The following is a 15,096-nucleotide window of genomic DNA, read 5'->3' on the forward strand; positions in this document are numbered from 1 at the left end:
GAACCATTTTTTTTTGAACACGGGCTGAAGAACAGCGGGAGAACTCTCTCTCTCTCTCTCTCTCTCTCTCTCTCTCTCTCTCTCTCTCTCTCTCTCTCTCTCTCTCTCTATCTATCTATCTATCTATCTATTTATCTATCTGCAGGAGGAGGTCACCTCGAGGTGTGTGTGTGTGTGTGTGTGTGTGAATGTATGTGTGTGTGTGTGTGTGTGTGTGTGAATTGAAAAAAACGAGAGTGGAGGATTTCCAGCCTCCCCTCAGCTCCCTCCCCTTTTAGTCACCTTCTACGACACGCATGGAATACGTGGCAAGTATTCTTTCTCCCCTATCCCATATATATATATATATATATATATATATATATATATATATATATATATATATATATATATATATATATATATATATATATATCTTGGTCGAATCTTACTTCAAGAATAGTGTGTGTATATGTATGTGTGTATGTATGTGTGTGTGTGTGTGTGAATGTATGTGTGTGTGTGTGTGTGTGTGTGTGTAATTACATTTATCCTACATTAGGTTTTTCCCCTTACATTCTTGCTGTGTGTAATTACATTTATCCTACATTAGGTTTTTCCCTTACATTCTTGCCTCCTCCCATCTCGACCATTCTGTTTTATATACATTTGTTTCTAAACCATCTCGTTGCTATCGACATTGACCACATCTTCAGTCAAGTGTATATATATATACCATTTCCTCCAACAGTCATATATAAACGTATTTTTTTTTCCAATTTAAAAAAAAAGATAAATTTAAAAAAAATCAAACTTAACAAAATTGATCTTTAGAAATTTAAATTTGTAGAAATTAAAATTTTTAAAATTTAAATTTGTAGAAATTAAAATTTTTAAAAATTTAAATTTGTAGAAATTATAATTTTTTAAAATTTAAATTTGTAGAAATTATAATTTTTTAAAATTTAAATTTGTAGAAATTAAATTTTTCAAAAATTTAAATTTTTAGAAATTAAAATTTTTAGAAATTTAAATTTTTAAAAATCAAAATTTTCGGAAATTCAAATTTTTAAAATGATTTTTTTTGCAATTCATAACCTTTGGTGGGTTGTAGCCATACTGTTGAATGTCTAGGCCATCACAGCCTGGTTGTGATAAAAAAAACTCTCTCTCTCTCTCTCTCTCTCTCTCTCTCTCTCTCTCTCTCTCTCTCTCTCTCTCTCTCTCTCTCTCTCTCTCTCCCATCTGGAATACAATACCTGTTGTTGTTGTTGTTGTTGTTGTTGTTGGTAATGTTGCTGAAGCTGTAGTTGTAAACTTTGCTGGTAATGATACGATGGTTGATAATGCTGGTGATGCTGGTTGTGGTTGTGGTTGTGGTTGTGCTGGTTGTGGTTATACAGGTCTTCAGAACTGGTAAAAGGTCTATGCCACGAATTCATCTTCGGGACATTATTAATCCCTTTATTTTTTTTTTTTTTTTTCGGGGGAGGAAGGCCGGGTGGATCTTGCAGTTATATCACTCTGGCCCAATGTATATAATGTATATATATGACCTGTTTATATACATATGACCTGTATATACATATATCCACAGGAACTTAAGATATCACTCAGGCCAGATGTCTATAATGCATATACATTCACTCAGGCCAAATGTCTATAATGTATATAATGTATATATATGACCTGTTTATATACATATGTCCACAGGAACTTTAAATATCACTCAGGCCAAATGTATATAATGTATATACATTCACTCAGGCCAAATGTATATATATGACCTGTTTATATACATATATCAAAAGGAACTTCAAATATCACTCAGGCCAAATGTCTATAATGTATATATATGACCTGTTTATATACATATATCCAAAGGAACTTCAAATATCACTCAGGCCAAATGTCTATAATGTATATAATGTATATATATGACCTGTTTATAAACATATATACACAGGAACTTACAATATCACTCAGGCCAAATGTATATAATGTCTATACATTCACTGAGGCCAAATGTATATAATGTATATATATATATATATATATATATATATATATATATATATGACCTGTTCATATACATATATACACAGGAACTTAATATATCACTCAGACCAAATGTATATAACATATATATGACCTGTTTATATACATATAGATATATCGTCTGTATTACGTGTTTATATACACATGTATATATATATATTTTCTGAACTAGAGACGGAGGTGTGGGTTTGTCACTATTTTTTCTGTAAAAAGGGCGCGCACGCGCACGCACGCACCCATCACTTGTCACTATATACACACGCACGCACGCACGCGCACACGCACACACTCCTCGTTTTCCGTGAAGTTTACAACGAAATACGGGAGGTGGTTGAGGGGGGGGGCCTTCGTTGCCCCCCCAGTATTGTATTGTGGGGGTTGTGGGTTGTGGGAGCGAGGTGTGGGTTGTGGGAGCGAGGTGTGGGTTGTGGGAGCGAGGTGTGGGTTGTGGGAGCGAGTGTGGGAGCGAGGTGTGGGTTGTGGGAGCGAGGTGTGGGTTGTGGGAGCGAGGTGTGGGTTGTGGGAGCGAGTGTGGGAGCGAGGTGTGGGTTGTGGGAGCGAGGTGTGGGTTGTGGGAGCGAGTGTGGGAGTGAGGTGTGGGTTGTGGGAGCGAGTGTGGGAGCGAGGTGTGGGTTGTGGGAGCGAGTGTGGGAGCGAGGTGTGGGTTGTGGGAGCGAGTGTGGGAGCGAGGTGTGGGTTGTGGGAGCGAGTGTGGGAGCGAGGTGTGGGTTGTGGGAGCGAGTGTGGGAGTGAGTGTGGGAATGAGGTGTGGGAGAGGTGTGGGAGCGAGGTGTGGGAGCGAGGTGTGGGAGCGAGGTGTGGGAGGGAGTGTGGGAGCGAGTGATGTACACCTGAGGTCGGCTCCCGACACACTGACTGAGAGCCGACACTGCCAGGGCCACGGACCGACCGACTTGCTTCCCGCCACCCACCGCGCGCATGCGCTCCCTCCACTTCCCGTTTTCTATAGTGCCACAATTTTTTTTTTTTTTTTGAGGGTAAAAAGAAGGGGGTTGGGGGGGGGCTTCCACAGAAATGGGGGGAGGGAAAGGGGGGGTGTTGGTGATGGAGGGTTCCAGGAAGAGACCTGGATATGCGCGCGCGCGCGCGCGCGCACTCAAACCCCCCTCCCCTCCCCCTCCCCCCTTAACGACCCTGACGAGCTGTTCGCTCGTTAGTCGCGACCTGACGAGCCATTTTGTGTTGGTTCGTTTGTTTTTTTCGTGTGTCCAGGTCAAGTTAGGTGTGTGTGTGTGTGTGTGTGTGGCCCAGGACGACCCCCCCCCCTCCTCTCTGGGGTGGGGGAGGGGGGGGCTATGTACACCCGATAGAGGCCCACACACACACACACACACACACACACACACACACACATACACACACACACACACATACACACACACACACACACACACACACATATACGGGAGGGGGGAAGGGAGGGGAGGGGGGTAGTCACCTCAGGGACTTAGGGGGAGGGGAGGGGGTGTTTACTGTACTGGCCTTAAGCAGGAAGGAAGGAGGGAGGGGGTGGGGGTGGGGGGGTAGTTAGTCACTTCAGGGAGAAGGGGGGAGGGGGAGGGGAGGGGGGGGGGTTGTTAGTCACCTGAGGGAGCAGGAAAGGCGGGGGGGGGTTACTTAGTCACCTCAGGGGGGAGGGGGTTAGTCACCCCAGGGGGGCAGGAAGGGGGTTAGTCACCCCAGGGTAACAGGTAATGGGTTGTCGCTTCTAGGAAGTGGGAGGGGGGAGGGGGGGAGTGGTCTTGTGGAGGAAGGGGGGGGGTACTCGCTTCAGGGAGTAGGGAGGGAGGGGTAGTCACCTCAGGGAGCAGGGGGGAGGGGGAATGGGTCACCTCAGGGAGCAGGGGGAGGGGGAAGGGGTCACCTCAGGGAGCAGGGGGAGGGGAATGGGTCACCTCAGGGAGCAGGGGGAGGGGGAAGGGGTCACCTCAGGGAGCAGGGGGAGGGGGAATGGGTCACCTCAGGGAGCAGGGGGAGGGGGAAGGGGTCACCTCAGGGAGCAGGGGGAGGGGGAATGGGTCACCTCAGGGAGCAGGGGGAGGGGGAATGGGTCACCTCAGGGAGCAGGGGGAGGGGGAATGGGTCACCTCAGGGAGCAGGGGGAGGGGGAATGGGTCACCTCAGGGAGCAGGGGGAGGGGGAATGGGTCACCTCAGGGAGCAGGGGGAGGGGGAATGGGTCACCTCAGGGAGCAGGGGGAGGGGGAATGGGTCACCTCAGGGAGCAGGGGGAGGGGGAATGGGTCACCTCAGGGAGCAGGGGGAGGGGGAATGGGTCACCTCAGGGAGCAGGGGGAGGGGGAATGGGTAACCTCAGGGAGCAGGGGGAGGGGGAATGGGTCACCTCAGGGAGCAGGGGGAGGGGGAATGGGTCACCTCAGGGAGCAGGGGAGGGGGGAATGGGTCACCTCAGGGAGCAGGGGGAGGGGGAATGGGTAACCTCAGGGAGCAGGGGGGAGGGGGAATGGGTCACCTCAGGGAGCAGGGGGAGGGGGAATGGGTCACCTCAGGGAGCAGGGGAGAGGGGGAATGGGTCACCTCAGGGAGCAGGGGGAGGGGGAATGGGTCACCTCAGGGAGCAGGGGGAGGGGGAATGAGTCACCTCAGGGAGCAGGGGGAGGGGGAATGGGTCACCTCAGGGAGCAGGGGAGAGGGGGAATGGGTCACCTCAGGGAGCAGGGGGAGGGGGAATGAGTAACCTCAGGGAGCAGGGGGAGGGGGAATGGGTAACCTCAGGGAGCAGGGGGAGGGGGAATGGGTAACCTCAGGGAGCAGGGGTAGGGGGAATGGGTCACCTCAGGAGCAGGGGGAGGGGGAATGGGTCACCTCAGGGAGCAGGGGGAGGGGGAATGGGTCACCTCAGGGAGCAGGGGGAGGGGAATGGGTCACCTCAGGGAGCAGGGGGAGGGGGAATGAGTCACCTCAGGGAGCAGGGGGAGGGGGAATGGGTCACCTCAGGGAGCAGGGGAGAGGGGGAATGGGTCACCTCAGGGAGCAGGGGGAGGGGGAATGGGTAACCTCAGGGAGCAGGGGGAGGGGGAATGGAGTAACCTCAGGGAGCAGGGGGAGGGGGAATGGGTAACCTCAGGGAGCAGGGGGAGGGGGAATGGGTACCTCAGGGAGCAGGGGGGAGGGGGAATGGGTCACCTCAGGGAGCAGGGGGAGGGGGGAATGGAGTAACCTCAGGGAGCAGGGGGAGGGGGAATGGGTAACCTCGGGAGCAGGGGGAGGGGGAATGGGTCACCTCAGGGAGCAGGGGGAGGGGGAATGGGTAACCTCAGGGAGCAGGGGGAGGGGGAATGGGTAACCTCAGGGAGCAGGGGGAGGGGGAATGGGTAACCTCAGGGAGCAGGGGGAGGGGGAATGGGTAACCTCAGGGAGCAGGGGGGAGGGGGAATGGGTCACCTCAGGGAGCAGGGGGAGGGGGAATGAGTAACCTCAGGGAGCAGGGGGAGGGGGAATGGAGTAACCTCAGGGAGCAGGGGGAGGGGGAATGGGTAACCTCAGGGAGCAGGGGAGAGGGGGAATGGGTAACCTCAGGGAGCAGGGGGAGGGGGAATGAGGTAACCTCAGGGAGCAGGGGGAGGGGGAATGGGTAACCTCAGGGAGCAGGGGGGAGGGGGAATGGGTAACCTCAGGGAGCAGGGGGAGGGGGAATGAGTCACCTCAGGGAGCAGGGGGAGGGGGAATGGGTCACCTCAGGGAGCAGGGGGAGGGGGAATGAGTAACCTCAGGGAGCAGGGGGAGGGGGAATGAGTAACCTCAGGGAGCAGGGGGAGGGGGAATGGGTAACCTCAGGGAGCAGGGGGAGGGGGAATGGGTAACCTCAGGGAGCAGGGGGAGGGGGAATGGGTAACCTCAGGGAGCAGGGGGAGGGGGAATGAGTAACTCAGGGAGCAGGGGGAGGGGGAATGGGTAACCTCAGGGAGCAGGGGAGAGGGGGAATGGGTCACCTCAGGGAGCAGGGGGAGGGGGAATGGGTAACCTCAGGGAGCAGGGGGAGGGGGAATGAGTAACCTCAGGGAGCAGGGGAGAGGGGGAATGAGTAACCTCAGATGGGAGGGGGAATGAGTATCCTCAGGGAGCAGGGGGAGGGGGAATGGGTAACCTCAGATCAGTCCTCATCCCACCTAGGAAGTAGGCGCGTGGCGCGCACGTACCTACCTTCCTGAGGAAGTAACCCGAGGACGGTACCTTCCCGCGGCTGTACACCCTCTACCCTAGGCCGTACCCACCCTCCCTAGGAAGAAGAACCTGAGTGTACCGTCCTTCGGTTGTACCGTCATTCGGTTATACCGTCATTCGGTTGTACCGTCTTTCGGTTGTACCGTCATTTGGTTGTACCATCCTTCGGTTGTACCTTCCTTCGGGTGTACCTACCCTCCGTAGGAACAGCAGCGTGTACCCTCCCTCTCTTAAGAAGTACCTGGGTGTACCTTGCCCTACCAGGTTGTAACGTTCATACACTTAAAGATCCTAAATTAATTCATTTAAAAAAACAAAAAAGGTGTTCAGTTTCCCTGGATCTCTCATACAAGTTCTCAAAATTCTAAATAATGTCACAGAAGACAAAATAGACGCCAAGAATATTAATAATTTGTGTGAGAATCATTTATCAACATGTTATAAACGCCAAGAATATTAATAATTTGTGTGAGAATCAATTATCAACATGTTATAAACGCCAAGAATATTAATAATTTGTGTGAGAATCCATTAACAACATGTTATAAACGCCAAGAATATTAATAATTTGTGTGAGAATCCATTAACAACATGTTATAAACGCCAAGAATATTAATAATTTGTGTGAGAATCAATTATCAACATGTTATAAACGCCAAGAATATTAATAATTTGTGTGAGAATCCATTAACAACATGTTATAAACGCCAAGAATATTAATAATTTGTGTGGAATCCATTATCAACATGTTATAAACGCCAAGAATATTAATAATTTGTGTGAGAATCCATTAACAACATGTTATAAACGCCAAGAATATTAATAATTTGTGTGAGAATCCATTAACAACATGTTATAAACGCCAAGAATATTAATAATTTGTGTGAGAATCAATTATCAACATGTTATAAACGCCAAGAATATTAATAATTTGTGTGAGAATCCATTATCAACATGTTATAAACGCCAAGAATATCAATAATTTGTGTGGAATCCATTATCAACATGTTATAAACGCCAAGAATATTAATAATTTGTGTGGAATCCATTATCAACATGTTATAAACGCCAAGAATATCAATAATTTGTGTGGAATCCATTATCAACATGTTATAAACGCCAAGAATATTAATAATTTGTGTGGAATCCATTAACAACATGTTATAAACGCCAAGAATATTAATAATTTGTGTGGAATCCATTATCAACATGTTATAAACGCCAAGAATATCAATAATTTGTGTGGAATCCATTAACAACATGTTATAAACGCCAAGAATATTAATAATTTGTGTGGAATCCATTATCAACATGTTATAAACGCCAAGAATATCAATAATTTGTGTGGAATCCATTAACAACATGTTATAAACGCCAAGAATATTAATAATTTGTGTGGAATCCATTATCAACATGTTATAAACGCCAAGAATATCAATAATTTGTGTGGAATCCATTATCAACATGTTATAAACGCCAAGAATATCAATAATTTGTGTGGAATCCATTATCAACATGTTATAAACGCCAAGAATATTAATAATTTGTGTGGAATCCATTAACAACATGTTATAAACGCCAAGAATATTAATAATTTGTGTGAGAATCCATTAACAACATGTTATAAACGCCAAGAATATTAATAATTTGTGTGAGAATCCATTAACATGTTATAAACGCCAAGAATATTAATAATTTGTGTGAGAATCAATTATCAACATGTTATAAACGCCAAGAATATTAATAATTTGTGTGAGAATCCATTAACATGTTATTAACGCCAAGAATATTAATAATTTGTGTGAGAATCAATTATCAACATGTTATAAACGCCAAGAATATTAATAATTTGTGTGAGAATCCATTAACAACATGTTATAAACGCCAAGAATATTAATAATTTGTGTGAGAATCCATTAACAACATGTTATAAGCGCCAAGAATATTAATAATTTGTGTGGAATCCATTAACAACATGTTATAAACGCCAAGAATATTAATAATTTGTGTGAGAATCCATTAACAACATGTTATAAACGCCAAGAATATTAATAATTTGTGTGGAATCCATTAACAACATGTTATAAACGCCAAGAATATTAATAATTTGTGTGGAATCCATTAACAACATGTTATAAACGCCAAGAATATTAATAATTTGTGTGAGAATCCATTAACAACATGTTATAAACGGCAAGAATATTAATAATTTGTGTGGAATCCATTAACAACATGTTATAAACGCCAAGAATATCAATAATTTGTGTGGAATCCATTAACAACATGTTAAAAACGCCAAGAATATTAATAATTTGTGTGAGAATCAATTAACATGTTATAAACGCCAAGAATATTAATAATTTGTGTGGAATCCATTAACAACATGTTATAAACGCCAAGAATATTAATAATTTGTGTGAGAATCAATTATCAACATGTTATAAACGCCAAGAATATTAATAATTTGTGTGAGAATCAATTAACAACATGTTATAAACGCCAAGAATATTAATAATTTGTGTGGAATCCATAACAACTTGTTATAAACGCCAAGAATATTAATAATTTGTGTGAGAATCAATTATCAACATGTTATAAACGCCAAGAATATTAATAATTTGTGTGAGAATCCATTAACAACATGTTATAAACGCCAAGAATATTAATAACTTGAAATCCAAGTTATACAGTTACTACAGGCATGTGTGGTCAGTGACTGGGGGAGAAAAAAAATGTAATTTTTTAAATGTTTTTTTTTCCTTCTTTCCCTTCAGACTGGAGTGTTCCCCCCCCCCTCCCCTCCTCGTCCTTTTCATGGAAACCCATCGTAGTTCAGTGATATGTATTCCTCTCTTCGCCTCGCCCCCCCCCCACACCCGTGTTCACTTTCCTACAAAATGTCAGTGGGAGGATACCTTCTTCCCCCTAACCACCCTATACCTGCCGTTGAGCCGGAGGGAAAGGTGGGTGTGGGCGGAGTTGCAATCTGCTATGCTGTTCTGGTATATATATATATATATATATATATATATATATATATTTTTTTTTTTTTTTTTTTTTATTTTGCTTTGTGGCTGTCTCCCGCGTTTGCGAGGTAGCGCAAGGAAACAGACGAAAGAAATGGCCCAACCCACCCCCTTACACATGTATATACATACATCCACACACGCAAATATACATACCTATACATCTCAATGTACACATATATATACACACAGACATATGCATATATACACTTGTACATAATTCATACTGTCTGCCTTCATTTATTCCCATCGTCACCTCGCCACACATGGAATACCTTCCCCCTCCCCCCTCATGTGTGCGAGGTAGCGCTAGGAAAAGACAACAAAGGCCCCATTCGTTCACACTCAGTCTCTAGCTGTCATGTAATAATGCACCGAAACCACAGCTCCCTTTCCACATATATATATGAGCGTACTCACCCTCACTGCGAAGTACCTACCCTCCCTTACAAAAAAAAAAAATGGCTGGGTGCACCTACCCTACCTAGGAAGCACGTGGGCGTATCCTATCTCTAAGCGCGTACCCAGCCTCCCTGTAAAGTACCCGGTGTGGTACCCATTTTCCCTGTAAAGTGAGAGGCACGTACCGAGCCTCCCTGTAAAGTAAGAAGGGCGTACCCACCTTCCCTGTGAAGTAACAAGGGCGTACCCACCTTTCCTGTAAAGTAAGAAGGGCATAACCACCTTCCCTGTAAAGTAAGATTGGCGTACCCACCTTCCCTGTAAAGTAAGAAGGGCGTACCCACCTTCCCTGTAAAGTAAGAAGGGCGTACCCACCTTCCCTGTAAAGTAAGATTGGCGTACCCACCTTCCCTGTAAAGTAAGAAGGGCGTACCCACCTTCCCTGTAAAGTAAGAAGGGCGTAACCACCTTCCCTGTAAAGTAAGATTGGCGTACCCACCTTCCCTGTAAAGTAAGAAGGGCGTACCCACCCTCCCTGTAAAGTAAGAAGGGCGTACCCACCTTCCCTGTAAAGTAAGAAGGGCGTACCCAGCCTCCGGAGGAACCATACCCGTTACGTCACCGCCAAACATAGCACCAACAATGGCCAACTCTGCCATGTTTATTTTTTTTTTCCCTCCTCCTCCTCCACAGCGGAGGAATTTTAAGACGGCTTCAAATATAAACACATATATATATATATATTTTTTCCCTCCCTCGGTTGATAATATGGCGCAAGCGATGTGCGCGGCGGCGGTGGGGGAAGAGAGAGACGCTGGCATGAATAATACGTAGGAGGCTCCTCGGTATGACGTCACACGCGACCGTCACTTCCCATTGGTCGGCGCTGCGGACTCCCCCCCCCAACCACCAAATGGTTGCCAAATAGTAAATATGGCGAGGGATTTTTGTGCACGCTTGAGCACGACGGTACGACCCTCGAACGCGATGATACGACCCTGGAACACGAAGGTACGACCCTTGAACACGAAGGTACGACCCTCAAACGCGGTGGTACGACCCTGGAACACGAAGGTACGACTCATCGAGCACAATGGTACGACCCTCGGGCACGACGGTACGACCCTCGAGCACGACGGCACGACCTTGGAGCACGAAGGTACGACCCTCGAGCACGAAGGTTCGACCATCGAGCACGAAGGTACGACCCTTGAACACGAAGGTACGACCCTCGAGCACAAAGGTACGTACGACCCTTGAAAGACGACGATACGACCATTGAACACGACGGTACGATCCCTTGAACACGACGGTACGACCCCTTAACTACGCCAAGGGTGGTGTCGTACCGTCGTCGTGCTCAAGGGTGGTGTCGTACCGTCGTGTTCGAGGATTAGCGAACACGACCCCAAGACTTCCCCCTCCCCTCCCCCCCCCCTCCCTCCCCCTTCACGACCAGCCAGCAAGGTATAAACCCCCCCTTCCCTTCCCCCAAGGGGGGATCGATTTCTCTAGTTCCTTGTACCGGCCAAAGACGCCAAACAAATGCAACACACACACACACACACACACACACACAAACAAGGAGAGGGGGGGGGGGGGAAGGGTTTCTTAGAAGGACACGCACACAAACGACGCATTTTTCCAGTGCGTATAGAAACACACCAGCGCTGTCTTTGTTGAGGTGGGGGAGGAAAACACACCAGCTCTGTCTTTGTTGAGGTGGGGGAGGAAAACACACCAGCTCTGTCTTTGTTGAGGTGGGGGAGGAAAACGCACCAGCTCTGTCTTTGTTGAGGTGGGGGAGGAAAACACACCAGCTCTGTCTTTGTTGAGGTGGGGGAGGAAAACACACCAGCTCTGTCTTTGTTGAGGTGGGGGAGGAAAACACACCAGCTCTGTCTTTGTTGAGGTGGGGGAGGAAAACGCACCAGCTCTGTCTTTGTTGAGGTGGGGGAGGAAAACACACCAGCTCTGTCTTTGTTGAGGTGGGGGAGGAAAACACACCAGCTCTGTCTTTGTTGAGGTGGGGGAGGAAAACACACCAGCTCTGTCTTTGTTGAGGTGGGGGAGGAAAACACACCAGCTCTGTCTTTGTTGAGGTGGGGGAGGAAAACGCACCAGCTCTGTCTTTGTTGAGGTGGGGGAGGAAAACGCACCAGCGCTGTCTTTGTTGAGGTGGGGGAGGAAAACACACCAGCTCTGTCTTTGTTGAGGTGGGGGAGGAAAACGCACCAGCTCTGTCTTTGTTGAGGTGGGGGAGGAAAACACACCAGCTCTGTCTTTGTTGAGGTGGGGGAGGAAAACACACCAGCTCTGTCTTTGTTGAGGTGGGGGAGGAAAACACACCAGCTCTGTCTTTGTTGAGGTGGGGGAGGAAAACACACCAGCTCTGTCTTTGTTGAGGTGGGGGAGGAAAACGCACCAGCTCTGTCTTTGTTGAGGTGGGGGAGGAAAACGCACCAGCGCTGTCTTTGTTGAGGTGGGGGAGGAAAACACACCAGCTCTGTCTTTGTTGAGGTGGGGGAGGAAAACGCACCAGCTCTGTCTTTGTTGAGGTGGGGGAGGAAAACACACCAGCTCTGTCTTTGTTGAGGTGGGGGAGGAAAACACACCAGCTCTGTCTTTGTTGAGGTGGGGGAGGAAAACACACCAGCGCTGTCTTTGTTGAGGTGGGGGAGGAAAACGCACCAGCTCTGTCTTTGTTGAGGTGGGGGAGGAAAACGCACCAGCTCTGTCTTTGTTGAGGTGGGGGAGGAAAACACACCAGCTCTGTCTTTGTTGAGGTGGGGGAGGAAAGCACACCAGCTCTGTCTTTGTTGAGGTGGGGGAGGAAAACGCACCAGCTCTGTCTTTGTTGAGGTGGGGGAGGAAAACACACCAGCTCTGTCTTTGTTGAGGTGGGGGAGGAAAGCACACCAGCTCTGTCTTTGTTGAGGTGGGGGAGGAAAACGCACCAGCTCTGTCTTTGTTGAGGTGGGGGAGGAAAACACACCAGCGCTGTCTTTGTTGAGGTGGGGGAGGAAAACGCACCAGCTCTGTCTTTGTTGAGGTGGGGGAGGAAAACGCACCAGCTCTGTCTTTGTTGAGGTGGGGGAGGAAAACGCACCAGCTCTGTCTTTGTTGAGGTGGGGGAGGAAAACGCACCAGCTCTGTCTTTGTTGAGGTGGGGGAGGAAAACACACCAGCTCTGTCTTTGTTGAGGTGGGGGAGGAAAGCACACCAGCTCTGTCTTTGTTGAGGTGGGGGAGGAAAACACACCAGCTCTGTCGCGCTCCATGGTCGTACCATCATGGTCCAGGGTCGTAACGTCATCATCCAGGGTCGTACCGTCATGGTCCAGGGTCGTACCGTCATCATCCAGGGTCGTACCATCATGGTCCAGGGTCGTACCGTCATCATATAGGGTCGTACCATCATGGTCCAGGGTCGTACCGTCATGGTCCAGGGTCGTACCGTCATCATCCAGGGTCGTACCATCATGGTCCAGGGTCGTACCATCATGGTCCAGGGTCGTACCGTCATCATCCAGGGTCTTACCGTCATGGTCCAGGGTCGTACCATCATGGTCCAGGGTCGTACCATCATGCTCCAGGGTCGTACCGTCATCATCCAGGGTCTTACCGTCATGGTCCAGGGTCGTACCATCATGCACCAGGGTCGTACCGTCATGCACCAGGGTCGTACCGTCATGCACCAGGGTCGTACCGTCATCATCCAGGGTCGTACCGTCATGGTCCAGGGTCGTACCATCATGCACCAGGGTCGTACCGTCATGCACCAGGGTCGTACCGTCATGCACCAGGGTCGTACCGTCATCATCCAGGGTCTTACCGTCATGGTCCAGGGTCGTACCATCATGCACCAGGGTCGTACCGTCATGCACCAGGGTCGCACCGTCATGCACCAGGGTCGTACCGTCACGCACCAGGGTCGTACCGTCATGCACCAGGGTCGTACCGTCATGCACCAGGGTCGCACCGTCATGCACCAGGGTCGTACCGTCGCGCACCAGGGTCGTACCGTCACGCACCAGGGTCGTACCGTCGCGCACCAGGGTCGTACCGTCGTGCTCTGGGGTCGTACCGTCATGCACCAGGGTCGTACCATCATGCATCAGGGTCGTACCGTCATGTTCCAGGGTCGTACCGTCGCGCACCAGGGTCGTACCATCATGTTCCAGGGTCGTACCGTCGCGCACCAGGGTCGTACCGTTGTGCTCTGTGGTCGTACCGTCACGCACCAGGGTCGTACCGTCATGCTCCCCCCCCCCCATATCACCACATAGGCCAAGGAGAATTTCCAATTGCGACGTTTTATTTATAAACTTCCACAAAACCACAATGACAACCTCCATAGCGCCACGTCTTGCTATATATAGCGACAGGTTTTCCTTGTTAGCGCACCTCTCTTCGTTGTATATCAACCAGCGAACGTCTCTTCGTTGTATATATAGATATATAACGTCTCTTCGTTATATATCAACCGACTGTGAATACATTTCTCTCCTGCATCTCCCGCCCTGATGATGATGATGATGATGTGATTATGACACGAAAGTGCACTTGGGAACATGTCGTGTCTCACATTACCCTGTGGACATATTGGAATATACTTGATCAAGCGTTCATTTGTGATGTTTTCCAAAGGCTCAGTCCTCTGTTCTTAACGCTACCTCGCTAACACGGGAAATGGCGAACAGTGTGAGTGTGTGTGTATATATATATATATATATATATATATATATATATATATATATATATATATATATATATATATATATTATTTTTGCTTTGTCGCTGTCTCCCGCGTTTGCGAGGTATATATATATATATATATATATATATATATATATATATATATATATATATAGAGTTGTGCGCAGGAGGATGGATGGGCTGGAAATGAGATGTTTGAGGACAATGTGTGGTGTGAGGTGGTTTGATCGAGTAAGTAACGTAAGGGTAAGAGAGATGTGTGGAAATAAAAAGAGCGTGGTTGAGAGAGCAGAAGAGGGTGTTTTGAAATGGTTTGGGCACATGGAGAGAATGAGTGAGGAAAGATTGACCAAGAGGATATATGTGTCGGAGGTGGAGGGAACGAGGAGAAGAGGGAGACCAAATTGGAGGTGGAAAGATGGAGTGAAAAAGATTTTGTGTGATCGGGGCCTGAACATGCAGGAGGGTGAAAGGAGGGCAAGGAATAGAGTGAATTGGAGCGATGTGGTATACCGGGGTTGACGTGCTGTCAGTGGATTGAATCAAGGCATGTGAAGCGTCTGGGGTAAACCATGGAAAGCTGTGTAGGTATGTATATTTGCGTGTGTGGACGTGTGTATGTACATGTGTATGGGGGGGGGGGGTTGGGCCATTTCTTTCGTCTGTTTCCTTGCGCTACCTCGCAAACGCGGGAGACAGCGACAAAGT

General features: G+C 48.0%; 1 protein-coding gene and 1 long non-coding RNA gene across 5 annotated transcripts in view; one reads left to right on the forward strand and one right to left on the reverse strand.

Moving 5' to 3' along the window:
* LOC139746026 (uncharacterized) overlaps positions 1-15,096 on the forward strand; it is a 124,063-nt gene that overhangs the window by 86,863 nt on the left and 22,104 nt on the right. The gene's annotated exons all lie outside the window — the stretch shown is intronic.
* LOC139746009 (uncharacterized) overlaps positions 1-15,096 on the reverse strand; it is a 59,403-nt gene that overhangs the window by 35,085 nt on the left and 9,222 nt on the right. Inside the window, exon 1 of one of the 3 annotated variants that reach the window (XM_071656804.1) lies at positions 1,239-2,535. The exons of the other annotated variants lie outside the window; for them this stretch is intronic. Coding sequence (XP_071512905.1) covers positions 1,239-1,421 — 183 coding nt within the window. The 5' untranslated portion in view covers positions 1,422-2,535. Of the gene's footprint in view, positions 1-1,238; positions 2,536-15,096 lie in introns of those variants that run through there. 3 annotated transcript variants of the gene reach the window in all.

This window comes from Panulirus ornatus, chromosome 63 (assembly GCF_036320965.1).
Source record: "Panulirus ornatus isolate Po-2019 chromosome 63, ASM3632096v1, whole genome shotgun sequence".
NCBI classification, from domain to species: Eukaryota; Metazoa; Arthropoda; class Malacostraca; order Decapoda; family Palinuridae; genus Panulirus; species Panulirus ornatus.